At 40.8% G+C, this 23531-nt stretch overlaps 1 protein-coding gene across 10 annotated transcripts; it reads right to left on the bottom strand.

Moving 5' to 3' along the window:
* Positions 1–1229: 1229 nt before the first annotated feature.
* Positions 1230–23487, bottom strand: LETM2 (leucine zipper and EF-hand containing transmembrane protein 2). 10 transcript variants are annotated; one of them, XM_081045466.1, is made up of 12 exons: positions 19049–19239; positions 18747–18812; positions 18380–18460; positions 16757–17204; positions 15534–15677; positions 10607–10744; positions 9985–10185; positions 8697–8816; positions 5715–5828; positions 3712–3804; positions 3309–3410; positions 1230–2554 (listed from the first exon to the last, which is right to left on the bottom strand). In XM_081045466.1, exons 3-12 carry the CDS (start codon positions 18424–18426, stop codon positions 2501–2503), a joined length of 1461 nt encoding a protein of 486 aa, XP_080901592.1. In that variant the 5' UTR covers positions 18427–18460; positions 18747–18812; positions 19049–19239; the 3' UTR covers positions 1230–2500. The 10 variants fall into 10 exon arrangements, with proteins under 10 accessions (XP_080901592.1, XP_080901591.1, XP_080901588.1 ...); XM_081045465.1 differs by lacking the exons at positions 18747–18812; positions 19049–19239 and adding an exon at positions 23310–23468; XM_081045462.1 differs by lacking the exons at positions 18747–18812; positions 19049–19239 and adding an exon at positions 19891–20011.
* Between the last annotated feature and the right edge of the window lie 44 nt (positions 23488–23531).

The following is a 23531-nucleotide window of genomic DNA, read 5'->3' as shown; positions in this document are numbered from 1 at the left end:
GAAATGTATCTCAATGACAGTGATGGCACTGTGCTTATCAGCAGCCACAGGGAGGAGCCAGCAGGCCAAAATCTCAGTCAACATTAGGTAATGTGCCAGTCAGCTTGGAAGTTCCATTAGCAGGTGTGTACTGTGGTGACTGGCAGCTTTAGCCTGGTTTTGGCATCACAGCATGTATTCGGTATCACCAAAGTGACTCACATTGTAATGAATGAAGCACAGAATTAGACACAGCAGAAGTGCAGGGTCATGAATATCAAGTACCACCAACACCTCTCTATTGTAGAAGAATTCTCAATGTCTAAGATACAGGCCAAGTCTGACATCACCAGTGAGGTTGGGTTTTAGAAAATGCCTACAATTGTACTCAATGAGATTATTAGTAGCTGGTACAGCTGAGGCACATGCATCTGCAGGAATGAGTAGAGAGCAGGGAAAGGAGAAAGCTTCGTAGCAACCGGGCATAGTCTTCCTTCAGATGAGAGCCAGCAAGATGGAAGGTCAGCAAGAAGCCAAGTGTTCAGGAAGACTCAGCCTTGGGCAAGTTCTCTCTAGGTTGGCTGGCACTCAACACGATTTAGAATTCCTTATACTGTACTGCCTTCAAGATATTTATGTTGGTGCATAGAAGTTACACACTTAATGAACCCAACAACTGGAGGTTTAATTGTCTCGTTACACCAGTAGGGACTAGGATAGGTGAGCCATGTACACCTTTTCCCAACTCTGTAGATCATTGATCTGTTGGTAGCTTGAAATCAGCCATGTGGGAGTATTTACATCACTGGAATCTGCAAATGCTACAAATCAGCCCCCCCCTCCCGCCCCCACCAGAGTTAGTTGTTAATCATTTACCAGAACACCACTAGCTCAGTTTCAACGTGGAGCTGGATGTAACAATCATGGAACCCAAAAGCCAAGCACTGTAAGTGATGAGAACAAAGAAACAACCTTGACTTCTCCATAAGAATGGGAAGAGAGAGGGGTATCAAGTGTCTCTGATGCCTGTTTACGAAGCAAAAACAGGTGAAAGCCAACTGGGGTCCAAAGTGACCAGAGGCCGCTTGACCTAACCATTCCTACTCTGCTCACAAGGAAAGCCAGAAAGAAATGTAGCCCAGCAGTACCTGTGAATCATCCGGCTTAAACAGGATTGAACAAGTTAAGTAGCTAATCCCTTTCCCACAGTCAACACTTGAAATGTGAACTAATTAAACACCTATCATTTTAAAAGTGGGGAAATTTATTGTGAATCACCTTGCTCAGCCAATGGCGAGATCCATGAAATGCTGCATAGGAGGGATTCATCATTCTCAAGGAACTGGAGTTCATTAGCAGGACGTGGTGGGGCTTGTCCTCTGTTGGAGAGGAGGTTTAGGAAGCTCATAAAAACACATATCCTTGCTATGAAATGCTGATGACAGTCCTCATTTAGGTGATCCCAGACAAGGAGATTTGAGTTTTACTTGGTTTAATTGATTCCTATTAAAGTGCTTTCAATTTCATAGAAAGTAATCTAATTTCGTCACCCACAGGTGGAGATAACTATTCCCTGCTAAGCACTCCCCAAGGGAAGAAAGCTGTTGGTCAGCTGCATGGCAATTTATTAAGTTGTTTTTTCAGTATGGACGATACTGAAAACACCGAACATAAATATCTGAATGTAGTATTTGTTACTGGGTAGCACAGGGATTATATCAGACTTGAATAATCCCTATGACTAACATAGTCTTGTTTGTGAAAGACAAACATACCAGAAAAACACACCCAGCCCAAACAAATGGTTAAGTCTTAAACCCTTAATTATGTTTCCTAGCAAAATGGTGGCTAATGAAAGCCATATGTGCTAGAATTGTGGCCGCCTTCCAGGTTCCTGCAGGCCCAGAGGGGGATGTCTCAAAACAGCCAAGCAGCAGTCAAACCTTTTTGATTGCCAGTCTGTTTAACTCCCCATTTTATTTTCCAAGAAGCTTTTTCTTTATATCCAGAACGATCTTACTGGGGAGTATACTCATTCCATCTCATAAGGTACTTGGTTTTCAGGGTACTATTCCTCCTGATGGATCGATCACTCTCAAAAAGTTGGTCAGGTTTTTGGAGTTTCCAAGTTCTTACTCAGGTTACCAAACCATAGGAGGCCGAGGTTTCTAAGGCGCTAAGCTGATTCCATTATGGAAAAAGTTTCCTCCCTTAAAGGACGTGGGCACAAATATGAAGGTGTTAAAAACAGTATGGGGGGGGGGACTTTACACAAAGTTTAGTGGGATGACATAATGGTATAGAGGAAATGGGCTTTGCAGTTATATTTTTCTAAATGGTCTGAACTTGGTCTCACTGCTGACGTCATCTGGAATGGTTGCAAGGCCTCAAAGGACTGCCCCAAGGACTAAATGGTTGATCCTCTACTCAAACCAGACACAGCGAGTTAACCGGGAGGCCCTTTACGGATGCCATTGCTGAGGCGGGAAGCTGGAGAGTGAGCATCATCTTCCAGTAGTCCTTATGCTCCTTTCGAACTAGCCTTGCTGTTCTGGGTTGTCTCTTGTGACTTGGCCTGGAGTGTACAGGTACAAAACATAAGGACTTTAAGGTACTGGTCACAATTAGATGTGTGAGTTCTTTAGGAGTGACTTTTTGGCTTCCTTAATCAAAATAATGACAGACCACAAAGTCAAATCAGAATTTGTAATTTACCTTGGTAATAAACATAAAGACATGCAAACCAGGCCAGGCCCCTGGATGCTGTCTACCCTGCCTGTTTGTCCACTGGCGTGCTGTGGTCCTCAGGACCCAGCAGAGCCGCTCACCCCACAATTCAACTCGCCCACAACGCCCCCACTGTTTACTGGTGCCACGCCTTCTGCTCTTGCCCCAAACTCCTTTACCCAAATGGGAAAAATGGATAGATAAGTAATTTCTTATTTACACACATTTCTCTTAAGATTTAAATTGCTTTCCTGCTAGTATTTCCTGACATATGAATCCTGTGTGAAATACACAACATATGGGAACTATTTCCATCTGGCACAAAAGAAAATAAGAATGCCTATATTATAATTAGCTTCTAGACTTAACATATTTAGGTCTGATTCACGACTGCATTGGTTGATTTTTTTTTTTTTTTTTTTTGCTTTTGGATAATTGAGTTTTAAAAATGTAGTGGTTATAAAATGACTGAAGTTCAGCCTACAACTTCCTGTTTGGATGACAGGAAGAACTATGCAGTGTTTTACAATAGCTACAATAGTTAACAATAGTTACAAAACAACTAGAGGGAAATGGATTGTCTTTTTTTAGATAATACTTACAGCTTCTTTGGCAGAAGTGATGGCTCCTTTACGTAATGAAATAGGTGTTGACGGTGGTATGGGTGATGATGTAACTGATGGCAGTTGCATACATTTTTCATCCTTAAACATCAGAACTGAGAATTGGGTACTGATTTAAAACAATGTGCATTGATTACCATGACTACCAGGAACCTGTTACAACCACTGCATTTTCTGGCACAGATTCAAAAGGCAAAATACAGGACCTAATTATAGACAGCCAAATGCTGAACTTTCTTAGAAACAGATCAAACTGCACAAAAAATATGCTTTATTAAAGAATACCACTGAAGTTCAGTTTAATTAAAGGGGTTAAAAATAGAGAAATTAACTTGTTATTTTCATTTTTAACCTAATTAATTATGAAAAGTAATGGCCTAACCTTAGTAGCCTTCAGTTGAGGTGCTAAATCCACCATGTTCTCTTTAGATTCAGGGGAAGTAGGTGATCCCATAGGAACATCTGTCTTTGGAGCCTAGGGAAGGAGAAAATATTTTATATAAGCGGAAGCTTTCTGCTCTTCCTGAATCTCAGAAGCACTTCTACAGTAGTCAATGCCTTCTATCACAATTTGCTTTCCACTAAATCCCTAACTTCCTCCAAGTATACCCTTTATGAGTAACATGACATATGTCCCTGAAATAGCAATTTAATATTATTTATCTTTGAGTTTTGAGCACCCAATATACCAAAGTTGCACTTTAATTAGATTCTAGCATTTAAAATCTTCAGTCATTAACAAGCTACTGGGTTGCCAATTCTGGTCCTATTCTTGGTCTCAAAAACCAAAAGGTGCCATTTCTCAATTACTCATTAGTTTCTAATAGTATTGATATAACTTGGTCAAAATTGACATCTTGATCATTTTTGGTGTCTAATAATAAATAATAAAGTTGCCTGATTTATTAAAATGGTAGGTGCTGCTTAATAGAAGCTGCAACATGAGGAAAATGGGAAGGGTGGTATTTCGGAATAGCCACCCTGTCTTTAATAATTATATTAATTAGATTTGAAAAATAAATATATTACTGCTCTTTGGAAATAAGTAATTTCTTTATATGCTTTGGAGGGAAAAGGATTACATAGAACCAAAATTACAGGTATTCAATTTGATGTCTAAATTTTTACAGAATCTAGCATGCGACTTGTTCTCATTTTTTATATATGGAAAATAGAAGTGTAAAACTGTGGATTTAAAAAAACAACCAATAAAATACCTAGGAGCTTGTCGTTTTGTCCTTAATTCTTAGGTCTTTCTCAACCATTCCAGAAAGCAACATCTGGATAAAGAGTTTATGCCCATCTACAATAATTCTGAGAACCCAAATTTAGCTCTGAGACATTGTTCTATTCCAAGATTTCCTTGCTCCTGACAGCAGTCTAAAATGACAAATAACTTTGGTCTGTCTTAAAAACCAAAGATAGAGTAAGAACCCAGTAGCCTACCTTTTAGAATATGGTCTGTGCTCCAAAGGTGTTCCTAGTCTCCCTAGAATCACTCCTAGACAAAGCTCAAAGCCAGATTAGTTTCTGGAACTATGAAAAGGGAAAGCAAGATGGTGTCTCATGAAGTGCATTTTTATGCTGGACTTCATATAATTTCCCTTGGCTTGTCCAAGGAGTCAACAGCATAACCAAGATTAAAAATGGTTGGTCCTCACTCCAGAGTACTAAGTCTAATCTATTAAACCACATGTGTAGCGTCTCATATAATGGTCTTTCCTTTCTCATCCACACAGTTTCTGATGTAGACATGAAACTACATAGTAGAAAAGTAGAGGCCCTTTCTGATGGATCCAGAGCAAGATGCTCTAGTGGTTAGGCCGACCCTGGGTTCTTCAGTAAAATACCAGGAGAAAAAATGCTGTTGAGTTAAAGGCAACAAAAAAATGATTAAGAAAATGAGTTAAAGGAAAACAAAATGTTTACATTCTAGATTGGCCATTCACTGCTTAAAAATGAATAGGTATCTGGACAAATGAAACAGACATGATGGAATGGAACCATTCAGTCCCAGAGGAGAAAGAGTGGAGGGAAAAAAATCAAGTCTACTAAAGAAGACTAAGTAGTGAAGAAGAAAGAATAAACTGGACTCCTGTTAGTAAAACTAAATCAAGCTGGGATTAAAGGCAGTAACAGCCCTAATAGCTAGAGGTAGTTTCAGTGATTTGCTTTGATTTTTTTAAAGGACTTTAAAAAAGATTTTTAAAGCCATTTGGGCCAAATTCCAAAACATATACCAAAAGAAATGCCAAATCTGACTACAGTAGGAAATAAGACATTTGTGGAGAGGCCCTAGTTATGGAAATCCAGATTTCCATAACTAGGAAATCCAGAGGTTCCTAGTTATGGAAATCCAGATTCTCCATGCTCCCAGTTACTTACCTGCCCACTTAGTGGGATCTCGACTGGCTTTGGCTTCATATCTATCAGGTAGAAGGTTCGTGACAGGAGCAAAAGAGAAGGAGGGACATTCTCCTTCAGGTGGAGGTCCTGCCACTGGAGAATGAGAGAGAAATAAAACCCGATAGAATCACAGAATGTTATAACTGGATGTGACCCGCAATCATCTGCTTCCCTGGTTTTACAGCTTCCACAGGTGCATGCTGATAACTACTAGCATAAAGAGGATAAAAACACTCGCCCCCCAGTGTCGGCACCAGTGGTTGTACCCTGCAACCTCCCTCACTCCAGTGGGATCCCTCTCAGAGTCGGAGAATGTTCAATTAAACTCTCAAACTGATTGTGGATCAAAGAAGCTAAGTATCTTCCCTTAAACACAAAGTAGATAATGTTAGAGCATAAATCAGCCTCATTCATAACCAAAGAAATAAACATTCAAGTACGAATGAGATGTAAGTTTTCAAGTACCAAATTGGCCAAGCTTTAAAAAAAGATGTTTTTTTAGATCAATAATACATGCAGAAGAGACAAAATTCAAAAGGTAAAATGTAATAAATAAAACTAAGCCTGTTCTACCCCTCTTCTCTAGCTACCCTATTTTCCTCCTCAGGAACAATCACTGGTACCAGTCCTTTATATGAGCTTCCAGAGAAATCCCATGCATATACAAATATACATGTTTATATGTTTTTTATCTTTACACAAAGAGTGACATATACACACTCTTTTGTTTTTATTTTTTTCACTTAAATATGAGGTGTGATTAAAAAAAAAAATAGGGTGAATGCTGCTGCCAAGTGCCATCCAATGGAAAAGCAGGAATCTTTAATATCGGAAGTGGTGCGGTGAACCTTAGTAACAGTGTGACAAGTTTCAACTTATTTGGTGCAGTCAGTGGGGTGTGAGCTACAGTTGAGAAAAAGTGGGGTTTTTTTGTTGTTTGTTTTTTTAAATTGGGGGATACTGGGGAACAGTGTGTCTCTCCAGGGCCCATCAGCTCCAAGTCATTGTCCCTCAGTCTAGTTGTGGAGGGTCGCAGCTCAGCTCCAAGTCCAGCCGCCCTTTTCAATCTTAGTTGCAGGGGGCTCAGCCCACCATCCCATGCAGGACTTGAACCGGCAACCTTGTTGTTGAGAGCTCGCACTCTAACCAACTGAACCACCTGGCTGCCCAGAGAAGGTGTGTTTTAAAGTGTGCCATAAGTCTTCCATGGCCACACTTTATGTCACCTTGTATGTCATCTTGCAGATTGAGTTATATCAGTAGATACAGAGCTGCCTCCTTTTTAAACATCTGTAAAGGATTCCACTGTATGAAAATGCGATGATTTATTTGATTATACTCCTATTAATGAACGTTATGCTGTTTGTAATCTTTTGCTGTTATAAACAATGCTGCAATGGATAATCTTGTAGATATGTCATTTTGCACATGTGCAAGAAAGAACATAGACTAAATCCCTAGAAGTGAAATTACTAGGTCAAAGTAAATGCATTTACATTTTTTTAAAGATACCTCTATGGAGGTTTTTACCAGTAATACACAAGAGCCCTCTCCCTCCAGCCTCGCCAACATGGTGTGTTATCAAATCTGATCTTTGCCAACATAATAGGTAAATGTGGTATGTCACAGTTTTAATTTATGTTAAGATGTTTCACGTTTACCATTTTTAGATTTTTCCCTTCCATGACATATCTTCCCGTATCCTAACAGAATTTTCTGAATAATACATAGTCTGCATATTGTATGGTTGGATTAGTATCTTCACACCCTTGTAGTGGGGATTATAAAGTGGGACACCCTTTCAAGAAAGCAATTTGACAGTATGAACCGACATAATACTCTACACTCAAACTATAAATTATTTGAATGCCTCTCTACAATATGTTAATCTTCCAACTAGAGCAGGTCCAACAAATAAGAGAAAATAGCTACCTCCATGGTTTCAAAGTCACAACAATGGCTCCTATCCCCAAATAATTCATGTATACTTTATGGCACTTTTTACAGTTATAGGAATGAGAATTTTAATATGAGTTACTCCTTTAAGGTTTTAAAACATTAACACTCATAGTTAACAGATGTTACCTGAGGAAAAAATATTAAACATTTGTTACCAAAGCTAATACTTTACACTGGTTTGGGACACTAATTGGGAAAGCAATCAGGTGAGCCACCAGGCAAGATTAGACCTCCAGATGGATCCAGATAATAGGCCTTGTATTACAGACTTTGCCCAGGCCCTTACAATACCTGGAGTAGGCAAAATTCTAAGGTGTCCTTGAGATTCCCTTATGTACCCATGCCTTCTCTCAATTATTCAATCAAATGCTAATCTAGGTGTGCTGATTTTGCAGATATAATTAGGGTCCCAAGTCAGTTGACCTTAAGGTAGGAAGATTACCCAGGTGGGTCTCACGTAATCACGAGACCTTTAAATCTGGAGCTAGAGACTATCAAAAAACAAGGAAAGTCTGAGATTTGCAGCACGGAGGAGGTGGTTTGGCACGTGAGAAGTTCTCCACTGCTAGCTTTGCAGATGCAGGTGGCCTCCAGGACAGAGAGCAGCCCAGGGCTGACAGCCAGTGAGGAAACAAGGACCACAGTCCTGCAGCTGCAAGGAACTAAATTCAGCCAACAAACTGAGCGAGCTTGGAAGTAATCTTTCCTCACAGCCTCCAGAAAGAAACATAGCCTGCACTTCTGACCTACAGAACCCTGAGCTAATTAATGGGTGTTGTTTTAAGCCAATAAGTTTGTGATCACTTGTTATGCAGCAATAGAAAACTCATACAGTACCCTGTCTCAGTCAAAAATAAAACTAGCTCTTCCAGCATCCCACTGCTCAATTTAAGGCAAACTAGGTAAGATGCTTCGCTTGCCAAGGAGAAATCACAAAATGAGGTCTGCAAATTGTAGGGGCAAGGGTTCTAGTGAAAAGGGCCCAGGAAAGCTGCTACTTGCCTCTCTGAGCTGTTGTCTCAGTTGTTCCTCAGTGAGACCCAGTGATCTCATCCCTCGGGCCCTACAGACAGCTTGTAGCTCTGACACACTCAAAGCATTCACCCCTTCTTTGGCAATTACCTGAAAGAAATATAAGGGATGATAGTGGATCTTCTGGTTCCGATTTTACCTAATCCCTAAATTCCAACAAATCAGGGGAGACAGAGGATCTGATGCTTTCACACTTTATCCCCTGCACTGACTACTGCAAAGGCCCAGAGCCTAAAACAACAAGATGACTTAGGAAAGTGCAGCAGCTGAGATAGAGGGAATCCTGCCAATAGGTATTAATAATATTAGAGCTATTTACATAACTTCTCTCCAACATTCTGTCACCAAAGTAATTATTTCCCCTCTTGATTTGCAGTTCACCTGCTTGTGACATCTCTACTCTTCCCAATCATGGCAGTGTCAGGATTCATTTAAAAAACATTTCACTTGAAAAGCTTTCAATGCACCATGTGTTGCATGCCCCAGTAGTATTCTTTCCCCACTATTCCCCTACCACCAACCTCAGAATGGCCCTAACTCTCTGGTTCACAAAACTCCATCAATAAATAAAAATTTCTGCTTGGTGTGACCCAAAACTGTGGTACTTCTGGGACAAGTATTGTTTGTTCCAAAGTTCTAAATGGATCCGATGGGACTATGCTTCCCAGTTCTGGGAATCCTGCTCCCTCAGGCAGAATGCTTGAGAGCAGCTGATTCAGATTCAAGAAAGATTCTTTCCTTTCTTTAAAGGAGTCTAATTAGCAGTTATAGTCCAAACGGTGCCTTTCTTCCATGTCTAGGCTCTGCTTTCCCTCCCCGCATTATGCGTTGCCACCCCTTCTTACCAGGCAAACTCACCCAGCAGCATATTTACTTTGGCAGCAGCTCCATGGGAGGGGAGCAGAGGTGTGGGGGTAGAGCACTGTCCTTGCCAGTAGCAGACTCAGGAATCTACTGAGCTGCTGTTCCTTCCCAGGGGGTCCTAACTGCTTTAGATTAGTCCCAGCTAGGTCATCCAAATTACTAACTGCTTATGATGGCCTTCTCAAGAAAATGGGTCAGAGTACGACAAACAACTCCTAAAATGAGTAAGCAAGGTTCAGGTTGTCATGGTAACAGTTGTTTAAACCACTCATTTTGCCAGAACCGGTCCATGAGCAGACCTACTAACAGAAGATACTGCACTTCATCTCTGAGCCACCCAAGGCATATCTCCCAATGTCTCGCTAATTCTCTACAGCTATAGTTAAGCTCTTACTTCATCATCCGCTTTTATAGACTTCAGTTTCATCAGGAGCTGAAAGCGGAGCAAATTGTTGGTTCCAAAGGACTGCAATTCCAGCAGTTTGCAAAGGGCAACCAGCTGAGGTCGATCTAAGTGCTCCAGGGTGAGCTGATCCTCAAACAGTTTGGAAAAACGAACTATCTCCTTTGTGCTGGGCTTGTGGCCTGTCTGAACCTAGGCAGTGGGACAAAAAGGCTAATTAAAATGTGTTTCCTACTTCATTTAGCCTCCCCAGTCAGTAGACTATTTGAAAGACACATCAAACCATTTATGGATTCTATCTTATGTTTGGAAATGGGCCTGTAGTACAAAGAAGAGGAAAGAAATCTGTTTGAAGTCAGACTGAAGCAATCAGAAGTAGTTCAAAATTTTAATTCGACTGTTTTTTCCAAGAAATGATCAATGTCTTTAGCACAATGGTTGCTTTAAGATAGATATTTCTGCAAACTACTATCAATGCTCGCAATATTGTGTATGTATAACTTAGATGTTCAAATTCAGAGACTGTGAACAATTTGGAAGATCCATGATGACATGCATTTTTCATGTAACTCCCAGCCCATAAGTTGTTTGGTATCATATGAAAGACTAACACCTGTTTGACGTAGGCTGAGAACTGGGTAGAGGCCTCTCCCAGGTTGGCCCTGTTCCTCCTTGCCATTTCTGTAGTCGTTTCTTGAAGAAATTTTGCTAGTTCCAACTTTGCAGCCATTTTCTTTTTCTGTTTTTCTTCCTTAATAATAGAAGAGGAAAAAGTTAATCAATCCTTCATGATTACAACTTGGTAGACAAAGATGAGAGAAAAATCACTGTCACTTTGTTATTGTCCATCCCTATTTCATGTGTTAATATTACTTTCATATTTAGTTGAATGGGTTTTGTGAGAACCAGAGCAAATAAAAACTGCCTCTATTCGCAACTTGTCTCCTTAATCTTACCTTTTCTCACTAATACAACCACCATAAATATTTGATAGAACCAAAATGTCCCCTGAATGGGAGCCTTTATCATTAATTAGAATGAGATACTGTGGGGACAGAGCCCCAGAGAGCAGTTTCCAGGCTCTCGGCCTCACATAGAAAAGTGCTGGCTCAGGTAGTAAATGGCCATAAACTGTGATTGGATGGCCATCGGCTGTGGCTAGTTGGCCGTCAGCTGTAGCCGGTTAGCCAATTGGCCACTAATATAACTGCTGTGGCTACGCTAGCAGCAAATGGGGGCTAGCAAGAAGATGGTGGCTGAGCCTGCAAGCGGTGCAGTGAGGGTTGCAAACAGTGTGGCTCCTGCTTCCTGTGTCTCCAATCCAGCTGCCAGCGAGACTATAGTGGTATAACTCCCCTGTCTATGGCTCCGTGGGTGTTCCTTTTTGGCCTCACCATGTCCTGTGTTCTTATGTGGGGAGCGGGACGAGAGACCCCGCAGGCTGCCCTGCTAGACAGATACTAATTTTTTAACCTGATGCAAACCTTGTAAGCTACTAGATAAGCCCTGGATTTTGCTTGGGTCACAAATAAGGATAACTAGGAAATTAACTCTATGCAAAGTAGCTACAGTTTAAGTAATGCAAAACAGACACAATTTATTACAATACAATGAGTTAAGGGCTACAACATATGAACAAAGTACTACACAGAAGAGAATTAAGTGTATACTCTTAAGATACTATGTTGACCACAATTTCTAAATCCTTGTTCATCATCAGAAGTGCAGTATGGAACCATTTTCAAAATAACTACGGTCAGGACTTGGGGGTGGAGTGAAACAGTAATAGATATAGATATCTATAGTTACATAGATACATATTTTTTTAAGCTGCCCAAAAGACTCTAATGATCACCCAATGATAGCAATCATTAGTTTTTTTGTTTTGTTTTGTTTTTGTTTTTTTGCCCGCCCCTAATCATTAGTTTTTAGACAGATCTTACCCAGGGGCTGGGTAGGTGGCTCAGGGGGTTGGAGCGCCCACACGGAAGGCTGCTGGTTCGATTCCCACATGGGCCAGTGAGCTGCGCCCACTACAGCTAAGATTGTGAACAACAGTTCTCCCTGGAGCTGGGCTGCCCTAAGCAGCTGGAGGTTGGCGTGAGCTGTGAGCTACTGTGTGCATAATACAGAGAGCTGTGTCCTACACAACTAGACTGAGAAATAACGGCTTGAACTGGAGGGGGTGGGGGAGGCGAACGAAAGGGGGGAAAAAAAGACTCAGCCAAAAAAAAAAAATCGCACAATGGAAATGCCACGATTAGAACCCATTTAGTCATCCATTACATTCATCTATATCCATATCCATACATTATTGAGCATCTACCACGTGCTAGGTGCTGGAGATAAAATTAGCAAAAACAGATATGAATTCCTGCCCTCATGGAACTTCTAGGCTAACGGGAGGAACAAACATTAGTGACTAATGATAATCCACTAATTCCACAAATTAAAGTAAGAGTATAATGGAGAAGTACAATGAAAGAGAAATGCATAGTACTGCGATCTGATGCAAATAGAAAGTTAGCACTGTCATTTGCTTGCTATCTCTCTCTTCATGGAACAAAGAAACAAAGTATTTTCCAGGCCGGTGACCACGATGTGTATGTATATATGTATGTTCAGGGAATGAGTAGTGCTGAAGAAAGAGGAATATTTAGATAAAACACCTCCTCTATTCCCCCATCTTCCTGAATTCACTAACACTTTCCTTGGAATGCCATTGTATTAATTCTAGATCCTGATTACTTTTAATGTAAGGAAATTAAACCACTGCCAGGCAGTTAAATATTGCAGTTTGATTCTACCCCTTACGTGTATCTCAAATCTGTATTCAAGTTTTTATTTCTAATGCCATGTTCTTAATTTAGGCTTCGTCATTTCTCTCATGCGATTGCAACAGCATTCGGCTGATTTCCCTCCTTTGGCTCTATCTTCTTCAATCCTTCCTGCCAGCAAAATTATTTTTCTAAAACACAGATCTAATCATGCTATCCACCCTCTGCTGAAATTTACCTTCCATTATTTACCACTGTCAAAGGTAAAGTCTAAATTCTTATGGTGGTAGATGCTCTCCAACTTGACCCAACACATCACATAAGATGAGAAGATCTTATCTTCTGCCATTGATGCCCTTGTATCCCAAATATAAAGAACCAATCAGTGGTCCCTGGTCATATCATACTCTTTTACACCATTAAGCCATTTTAAAAAAGTGTAATTCTTTCTATCCAGAACGCCTTTCAAATACTGTGTCAAAATTCTACCACTCTTTAAGTCTCAGTTTCATAGTTACATCAGATTTTCCAATCTGATTTAAAAGTTACCCTCTTTGTCCTCTTGTAATATTGTGTTCATATCTTCACACCACTGTCTAGTAGAGTATGGTATGAAGATATAAACAGAATAAAGAGAATGAAGGCGCTACCTCGGTTTTCTAGCCTGTCACCTTCACAGTAACTATCAAATGAGTACCCATTTCAGGAACTACTCATAAGCATTAAACAGTCCATCTGGCTGAATAAATCATGCCTACTGTTCAACTAGGCACTGCAGTAACAGGTGATTTATGTTTGCTTTATTTTTCATCACTTAAAAACGAGTTAAAGTTCAATGGAGAAGAGATAGTTTTTTTCAACAAATGGTGATGGAAAAACTGGATATCCACACGCAAAAAAAAAAAAAATTCTTGACACTCATGTTAAACCTTTCTTATAAATTAATTCAAAATGGATCCTACTTAAATGTAAAACTCAAAGCTTTAAAACACCTAGGAGAAAATCTAGGTGACTTTGAGTTTGACAATAAGTTTTTAGATGTAACATCAAAAGCATGATCCAAGAAAGAAAAAAATCAGTAAGTTGTACTTCATTAAAATTAAAAACACTTGCTCTGTGAAAAAGACAGTTAAGAGAATGAAAAGACAAGCCACAGTCTGGGATAAAATACAGTGGGTGCCAAAAAAATGTATACATGTTTTAAGATAACAGCTCTTAAAATATGTATACATTTTTTTGGCACCCCCAGTATTTGTAAAACACATATCTGATAAAGGACTTGTATCCAAACATATACAAATAACTCTTAAATCTCAACAGTAAGAAAATGAACCTCATTAAAAAGTGAGCAAAATAAAGCCTCACAATAATCATCAGTAATTAAAATGCACATTGATGCTTGATGACAAAAGGTAAGATATACAAGGTGTTACTGAATGAAAAAGAATTTGAAAAGCAATTCAGAGTTAAGTTACATTATTTGTAAAAACATACATAAAGAGAACACTGGCAGGAGAGGTATCAAAATGTTAACTAACAACTATGATTATTGATGTGTCATGGGATTGTGAGTAGATTTTGTTTTCCATTTTGCTTATATGCGTACTCAAATTTATTTTACAATGAATTGTATTGCTTTAAAATGAATAAAATTGTTTTTAAATTTTAAAAAAAAGGGAGCAAAAGATTTGAACACACCTCCGCAAAGAATATAGACAGATGACACATAAGTATATGAAAAGATGCTCAGAGTCCTGTGTCATTAGAGAATTGCAAATTAAAATAACACTTAGAGAGCACTGCATCCCTCCTAAAATGGCTCATATTCATAGCACTACCACCACCAAATGCTGATGAAGATGTGGAGCAACAGGCACCCCCATTCATTGCTGGTCGGGATGCAAAATGGTACAGCTACTTTGGAAGCCAGTTTATCAATTTCTTACAGAACTAAACATAGTCTTACCATACAAACCCGCAGTTGCTCTCCTAGGTATTTACCCAAATGACTTGAAAGGTTATGTCCACACAAAAACCTGCATGTGGATGTTTTTAGCAGCTTTATCCATAATTGTCTTTCAATAAGTGAATGGATAAACTATGGTGCATCCATATAATGCAATATTATGCAGTGACAGAAAGAAATGAGCCAGGAAAAGACACGGAGGAAACTTAAACGCATATTGCTAAGTAAAAGAAGTCAGTCTGAAAAGACTACATACTGCATAATTCCAACTATATGACATTCTGGAAAAGGCAAAACTATAGAGACAGTAAAAAAGATCCACAGTTGCCACAGGTTGAGGGAAGAGGGAGGAGGGACAAACAGGTGAAGCTCATTGAATTTTTAGGGCCGTAGCACACTGTGACGATAGATAAATGACATTACACATTTGTCAAGACCCATAAAACCATATAACACAGAGTGAACCCTAATGTAATGAGCTTTACCCTAATGAGCTTTACTTAATAATGTATAGATATTGGTTCTTCAGTTGTAACAAATGAACCACACTAATGCAAGAGGTTAGTAATAGAGGAAATGAGGGGAAGAGGTATCTGGAGATTCTTTGTACTTCCTGCTCAATTTTTCTGTAAACGTAAAAAAATGCTCTAAAAAAAATACGTCGACTAATTTTTCTTTTTTTAAGTTTTAAAAATCTGGGAGCATTTGAGATCTTGTTCCCTGGCATATTTGGTCAGTTTTGGTTCAAATAAACTCTTATAAACATTCTGGAAAAAAAGTTAAGAAATCCTACATACCTTTTTGGATTCACTTTCGAAAGTTGATGGCAACATCTCTGGGAAGAGTTTCACAAACACTGGTAATAAGAATTCCATGAAGGGTACAATTATGAATACCGCAAATGGAACCAGGCGGAAGAAGTCAGCACAAGTCCTCAATAGCTAAAGAATTAAATGCATATGCAATATTCATTATTTTAGGACATGCCCCAAACAAAAAAACTAAAAACCCTACTTTGGTTCTTAAAGTGTTAAAAACACAAGACAGGGGCCAGCCGGTGTCTCAGGCGGTTAGAGCTCCATGCTCCTAACTCCGAAGGCTGCCAATTCGATTCCCACATGGGCCAGTGGGCTCTCAACCACAAGGTTGCCAGTTCAACTCCTCAAGTCCCGCAAGGGATGGTGGGCAGCGCCCCCTGCAACTAAGATTGAACACGGCACCTCGAGCTGAGCTGCCGCTGAGCTCCCGGATGGCTCAGTTGGTTGGAGCACATCCTCTCAACCACAAGGTTGTTGGTTTGACTCCCTCAAGGGATGGTGGGCTGTGCCCCCTGCAACTAGCAACGGCAACTGGACCTGCAGCTGAGTTGCGCCCTCCACAACTAAGATTGAAAGGACAACAATTTGACTTGGAAAAAAGGCCTGAAAGTACATACTGTTCCCCGATAAAATCCTGTTCCCTTTCCCCAATAAAATCTTTTAAAAAAGAAACACACAAGACATTTTCTGTACCTGTTTATAAAATGGAAAGGTGGGGTTTTCCTCTTTTTTTCCATATTTCTGAAGTAATATTTATGGGATATCCTCAAGGAAATGTATGACTTTCAAAACATATTACTAGTATCTCTTAGTTTTCATCTAACTTAGGAGTCCGTACTTCAACAACTTAGTATCTGTTAAAGTTGGTTTTTAAAGTGTATATACTTAATATATTAATAACAGTTTGTACTTCATGTGTATAGATCAAACCTGCAGCCTCCTAACTCTTTGGAGAGATTAGAAAACACTATATAACCATTCTATAGGAAAATATATACAAATTTTAAGAATTTTGCCTAAAGTTGTACAGCAAGTCAGTTGCAGACAAGTATGAAACTCAGTAAGGAATCCTGGTTAATTACATCAGTTAGTATTCCTACTTTGGAATTTTTAAAATGAATTTTAAGTTGAGTTTAAAACTTGGTTCCTAAATAGTTCACTTTAACTTTACATTTTCTTTCTCAGATGTGATTCTTGCCTACCCTTCGTCTCTCTCGTCTGGTCAGCACCTGTCCATGCAACAGCCTCCAAACCATTCTGGCAGCAACTTTGGTGTCAATCCAAAGCAAATAGAATCCATTGTAATAATATTTAAGTTCATCCATAATTTTTTGTCTATAAGATTGCTTTTCTTCCTTAGTCTTCGTGCCCGTTTCTTTTGTGGGCTGAGGGCTTGTCACCTGTGGCTTTTTGGGCGTTTGCTCCAGCGGAGGTTTACCAGGGACCTCTTGTAGCCAGCAAGCTGATGTGTGTAGCTTTTGTATAATCCTAGCTCGTAAGTGAAGTACTTTATTGCCTGACTGACTAGGAAAAGAGTACTTCTTGCTTCCACAGTTCTTCATATATGTTAAGTAGGAATCTGGCAAGTGAAGAAATGCAAGTGATGGGGAGTAAGAAGAGCAGGTAGGATGGACAAAATGGCTAGGGAATCTGGAATAAAGAGCAACATCCTCTGAGTTGAACACAAATTATTACAAACTTAAAAGTTAAAGAAATAGATACTATATCTGGTTAAAATAAAAGAAGCAGATGGTATTCATTAGTGAATGAAAGATAACTTTTTACCCTAGTTGAACAGCATACTTTATGGTTGAATAATATACTCTAGGAGAAATAGTAATAAGTTAATTGCTAAGAAGCATTATATAAGAAGTTACAAACTTCTAATATTAGAAATTAGAAACTCTGCAACTATTCATTTAAAAAATCTAACAGCAAACATTTTCCTGCCAGGGATTATGTTTGAAAGTTCTGTCTCTATTATCATAAAACAGGTAGAAGACTTGTGTTTTCAGCTACTCAACAGGAATATTGTTTGAAGAAACTTCACGGTCTCTTGGGGGTTAACCAATCACCTAATACTGCCTTGTCCATGCTGTGCCCATGGACTCCCTCAAATGAGAGGCACTTACAGCCAAAATGCACCTTTATCTAAGATTCCCAAAGAACATTAGGAATAAGAACTAGAATTGAGAACCCCAGCCAGGGATCTCTACATTCTAGTTTTGCAACAGCTCACAATCTTCAGTTAAACTAGCACATCAGATTGTTTGAAAATAAAAATAAGATCATGTAGGCAAAGAAATTCCTGGCAAAGAGCTTTTGGCAAAGAGATGGCTTTGTCCATTCTTTGTTTTTTATGCATGACAAGATAAAACACTTTTTGAATGGCCAAAAGGGAAAGAGTACAATGTATCTGGCACATAGTAAGTTCTCAGTGAATATTCTTTGGAATAAATAAGTGATAACAGACTTTGCAGGTCCAGGCCCTAGGAATGACTTGTTTGCCAGCCATTTTACTCCTTTCTATGTCTAAGAGCGTCTTGTAACATTCATCAATTACAGAGGTGTCACTCTAACACCGTTGCATCTTCTATCTTACCTGTACTACCCATCTACAAAATTACTCAGCCTGAGTTCTAAAGCATACAGGAAATTTGGGATGTTTAAATACATTAAAACGTCGGCTTCCTAAAAACCAACAGAGTTAAAACCAACAAAGCTTTAATTGTGTACTACGCCTATCCATTTACATACATCTTTTCCATCTAGAAGCATAAGGTTCATATAAATATTGGGATGAAGGGAGAAATTCCAAGGCTTACCTCGTTCGGGCAACAGCTAAGAATGTAGTATAATTGCAGAAGGCCATATTTATATTTGTCTCAACTAGCCAACATAGGGACCTAGGCAGAAGGAATAAGTCAACAATTCGGTATTTTAAAAACACATCATTATAAAGATATCAGGATTTAAGTGTTTTTAACTATTGCAAGGGTAAAATATTTGCATATTCTATTCCAGGTGTCAAATCTCTCTCAAGTTCATTTCCAACAACCATGAATAGATTGGATTCATGGAGTTGAGAATGGTACTTTGGGATCCCAACGGATAGAAATGATCTTTAAATATGATGATGTGCATGATGGTGATATGGTCTTCAAAGACATTTTGATTTCTGGTCAATAGTACCTAGTAATCTACTTGAGTGGTTGCCAAAGTACTCAAGAAGCTGAGCCAGACACACCTATTAGTAACCTAAAAAATAGAGACAGAAAATAAATATCCTGGATTCGTTTTCAATTAGCCTTTTTCCCCATACTTAGCCAAGCTGCCCTAAACTTTAAAGATTGAAAGCACTCATTCACTAATCTCATTACGTAGCAGTGAGGATACACGCGGTACCTATTAATTGCCAAGTCGAGGTAAACCGCTTTTGTGCTAGTCATTCTCCAAAACGTCCACACTCGGCTTTATAACTTCAAGTGATTTACCAAAACCTTTCTCCATCCGGTGGCGCTTTTCAGCCAAGGACAGCAACGAGCCTCAGTGTGTCAAAGTGTCAACTCTGCTTTCCTGCAGCTGGGAGGGAAGTACCAGGGTCTCTCCTAGACGGAAACCTCAACCACAGAGCGGGCATTTTCATCAAGAGTTCAAATAATACTTTGGAACATCTGCACCTAGACTAAGGGCGGGTGGCCTCAATGTCGGAGGGAGACCCCACCCCTTCCTTCCCGCGCTCCAGCCGTCCTCTTGCCCCCCGACTCTCCCGCCCGGCCTGCGGGCAACCGTCCCCAGGCGGGCGGGGCCGGCGACGTGCCCCGCCCGCGCTGCCGCACCGCGCACGCCCGCACCGCCCACACCGCGGGCTCGGCGGACACCTTCGCTTCCGGCACTTGACGGCGCCCGGGGAAAGCGCGCCCTCGGCTTCCTCGGCCTGCGCCTTTCGAGCGCGCGGTGTTTCCGGACTGTGTTTACTGTGGTCGGGTCTGGGGGTGGGGCGCGGGGGGGGGGGTGCAGGCACTGGGACGACGCACCTTGTTGGTGATCCGAGTGTATGGAAGGTAGGCAAGAAGCAGGGGCGGGGTACGCAAGAAAAAGGAGGCAGCAAAGCACGGAAGGAGGGTGAATGGAGGCTGAGCTCCAGAGTTGTTGGGCGGGCGAGGGGACGAGGTCCAGGGCTGAGGAGAGCGCTGTGGGCAACTGGAAGATGTTGGGAAAACTGAGCGCTGATGGGAGGAGCAAGATGCTGAGGAAGCGCGCTCCGCTCCGCAGGTAAACAGGCAGGCACGGCCCCCCAAGGCACAGCCTGAGGATTTGACCCGCCCACCCCTACCTCCTCTGGCCGGCGCCCCGGAACGGCTGCCTGAGTCCTCCAGTTCCTTCCCGAACTCCCGCCATCCCCAAGCTAGAAGGGCCCGAGGCCTAGTCTCTATGGCTCCACCTCTTTCCTCACTGGTGACGTCACTCTGCGTGACGACACCACCCACCAATGGGCTGTCAAATTCTGGGGAAGGAGGGCAGCCTTCGCGCTGTCGGCCTGGGGGGGCAGCAAGGTCTGGTTCCCACCAGCGAAATGATTTATTTCCCTACTGGGTTTAGTTTAAGGAGAATCTGTGCTGGAGAGCCCAAGACTGACATTTTTCTGCTTGTTCACACACTGTAGGTTGTGGACTAACCCTCTCCGAAAACCCTTCATTGAAAGCTACATTAAAGCTCTTACCCTACCGATAGCGTAATATGCCAGATAGTAGCTATGGTAACCATCTAGGAGTCACGAATTACATCACTTTCATGTATTTCCCTCCTCCGCCCCTTCCCACTGCGCAACTGCGTGGGGGGAGCAGTGGGAAGAGAGAGTGGCAGAAAGGGCGGGAATGAAAAGGCAAACATTCCTCTCCCTTCTTCGGGGCCCAACACTGGCATGCTGCGAAATCAACATATGGCAACCTGAATTCTACTAAAGAAATGGCTTTATAAATGTTCTCTTAACAGGTATTGTTTATGACCAGTACTTTCTGGAGAAATCTCAACATTTAAAATGGATTATTGTAGCTGTGCGGTGACACAGGCGGTGACACAGGTTTGGGGGACACTTCAATTCCTAGCATGGGGAACTGAGCCATTTTGGGGAAGTGAAAGATCTAGAAATGTTCTCGCTCCCCAGTCATCTCTGTCCGTCCATTTTATCTGGCTGGCTCTAGAAGGAAGACAAAATTTTTAGTAGCTCTACTTGAACACCAGATATCAAGGGAATAGCTTTCTCACGGAAAACACTTCTTTTAACGTGTGCTGTCCGCGGACTTGACCCATCTGGGCCGCACATTTGTAAGAATGAAAGATGGCGGGTATTAAAATTCAAGTTTTAAAAAAAAAAAAAAAATGAAGGCTGCTTCTAATTCGCAAAGCATTTTTCAGCTAATAACTAAATGAATCAATTTTAAACAGACAAAAATTTTCAATTTGGCCACTAGAGGGCCCTTTGTGCATGTCTGATGCCCAACTTTGCACAAAAAGGTTTCACTTCACGGTCTACGTTTACTAGAATTAACAAAATCTACAAAGGTTTTGGTCTTTTTACCTTTCCTTCCCTGAAAATTCCTGATGGTCAATTTTGAGCTCTAAAAGGCTAGGTAGTATGATTTTTACATTAATGTCATAAATTAATCACTGCACTACCATGTACCTGTACTTTTCTGGAAAAGATCATAAAGGATGCAAAAATATTCCTTTCAATTCCCTGGGAGACATTTTATACCGAGAAATATTCTTATTCATGCATTGTATTCACTTACAACCCGGCACAGTTGAAACCATTAAGTATTCATAAACCAGATGAACAATTCCAAGACCAGTATTTGAAAGATGAGCTAGATTTTCTACCACAGCCATGTCAGCAATCCTATTCTGAAGAGAGAAGGGTTAAGAATCTTTCTTATTGAAATGCGTTTGTTCAAAGCAGTGTCTGCCTTCTGTCATTAGGACTGGTGATTTTTTGACTTTCAGGATAGACGATTTATCATGTAAGGAGGTTTTAGATATAATCTACAAAAAGAAACAAAACAAATTTCTTCATAACTCTGGCCCTGAGAATTGTGTTAGATTGCTGTCTTAATGACTTGTTTGCTCACTTTCTGTGGAAAAGAGAAAGCATGTTCTGAACCTCAGAAGATGTTAGATGCTAAAAAGGTAAATTATTTTTAATGGCCACTTCCCTAAATATGGCTCCAGATCAAATATTAACAATGTATTTTCTAATGTTTTGCAGGAAGAGACAATGCATCTACTTCACATTACTTTTAAACTCTTGTCAGCATAGATTTAGAAGCAAATTAAAATAAAATCTCAGGGGACAATTTACCAGATTCTCCTAAAGAGGAAAATCCAGGTGTCAGGTCAAGGCAACAGTTGATCCACAAAATGGGGTAAACATGGGAAGGTTGGAAAAGAAGGATGGAGGTAGAAAGGATCCCGGTGGGGAAAAAAGACTAATTTAACCTCTCTTCCCAGGAGATAGAATCAAACTTAAATAAGCTCAAGACCTGCCCTTTGGTCTGTGTTCCAAGAAGACATGTAAAATAAACAAAAACGTGCTTAGATTGATTCTTTTTACCTTTTGATATTTCACAAAGCATAGGTGCTACACAAACAGATTTAGAAATATTTAATGAATAGTACTGGGAATGCTAATTCTGAATATCATCCTTAGTATTAACAGGGTCATGTTTTTAAAAACTAACATAGTAATCATTAAAATAATTGATCTGTAACAATCTTTTCTTATTTGTCTTTAAAGATAAAGATACCAGAAATTTCTTGTAACAGTACCAAATAGATCCAGCACTATGAACGTCTATGGAGAATATAATGCCTAGTAGTGATATGGCTTTTTATTCCCAAAACAGAGAGCAGAGTTTTGGTTTCCTCATTTGATTGCTGCCTGTTTGTACATTCTCTGTACTGCAACGTTTCAGTTATTATTAACAGTACCCAGGAAATACCACCAAATCTGCACACTCCTGCAAGACCAATTTACTGTCACATCCCCAAGACCTTCTATTGTTTAACATAAATTTCCTAGGATGTGGAGGGCTAGAGGGTTACAGAGAATTTTGACTCCCTTTTCTTCCTCTCGTTCTTGCGTGAACTGTCTAGGACAAATGACCTCACATCCCTCGGAGGGAAAGTCTGGCAGCGAGCAGTAGAGGGCCCAGGCACGTGACGGGCACCGAGCCCTCTGGGTCCCTCGGGATGCAGGGCACAGTCAGCTCTGACGTCCTCGTGGTTACCCACAAGCCTCCGGGCCGCAGATCGAGCAGGAAGAAGGCATGCGGGGCCGCTGCCCATTAGGGAGGTCAGCGCTTCCCCACAGCGAACGAGATGCCTCCAAGGCCTTCTAATGCTTGCAGTGGGGAGCGTGTGTGTGTGGGGGGGGGGCATCATGCTGAAACATACATGTCTGAAAGGGAGACTTCCCCCAAGGCCCTAGTGTGAAATTCCTGCCATGGTGTCCAGACGCAGCCCCATGTGGAATAGGGCAGCTCTTTTCTGACAGCTGGCGGACAGGAGACAGACAAGGAGGCACATAAACTTATACTCTTTCCCGGTCGTCTTAACCAAACATACGTTTGCAGCTTATTTGTAATACTTAGGGATTGCATAGCAATGTCACTGAGGAGTCCCATGTGGTGTTTAACATGTGCTGTTATTTAATAAGTAATACGCACGAGCACAATTTTACCTCACAGGCCCTACCTTTAACCTGTTTTCTCTGTTTGCCGGTTTTGTCTCGTTTTTTTGCTCTCCTCATCACTCCTTCCCGTCCCTCTGCCTTTATCGCCTGCGGTCTCATTTCTCGTCTAGACTCCTCCGGGCTGCTCACTTTTCTGGTTTTCGTTCCCGCCCCTCCTCCTCGCCCCGCCGACGAGCCTCTTCCTCCTTTTGCCCCTCGTGCCCCAAATCCGGACTGCATTTCCC

The sequence above is a fragment of the Rhinolophus hipposideros genome (genome assembly GCF_964194185.1).
Source record: "Rhinolophus hipposideros genome assembly, chromosome: 4".
Lineage (NCBI taxonomy): Eukaryota > Metazoa > Chordata > Mammalia > Chiroptera > Rhinolophidae > Rhinolophus > Rhinolophus hipposideros.
The sequence above is the reverse complement of the archived record's forward strand: the minus strand, read 5'-3'. Positions and strand labels throughout refer to the sequence as shown.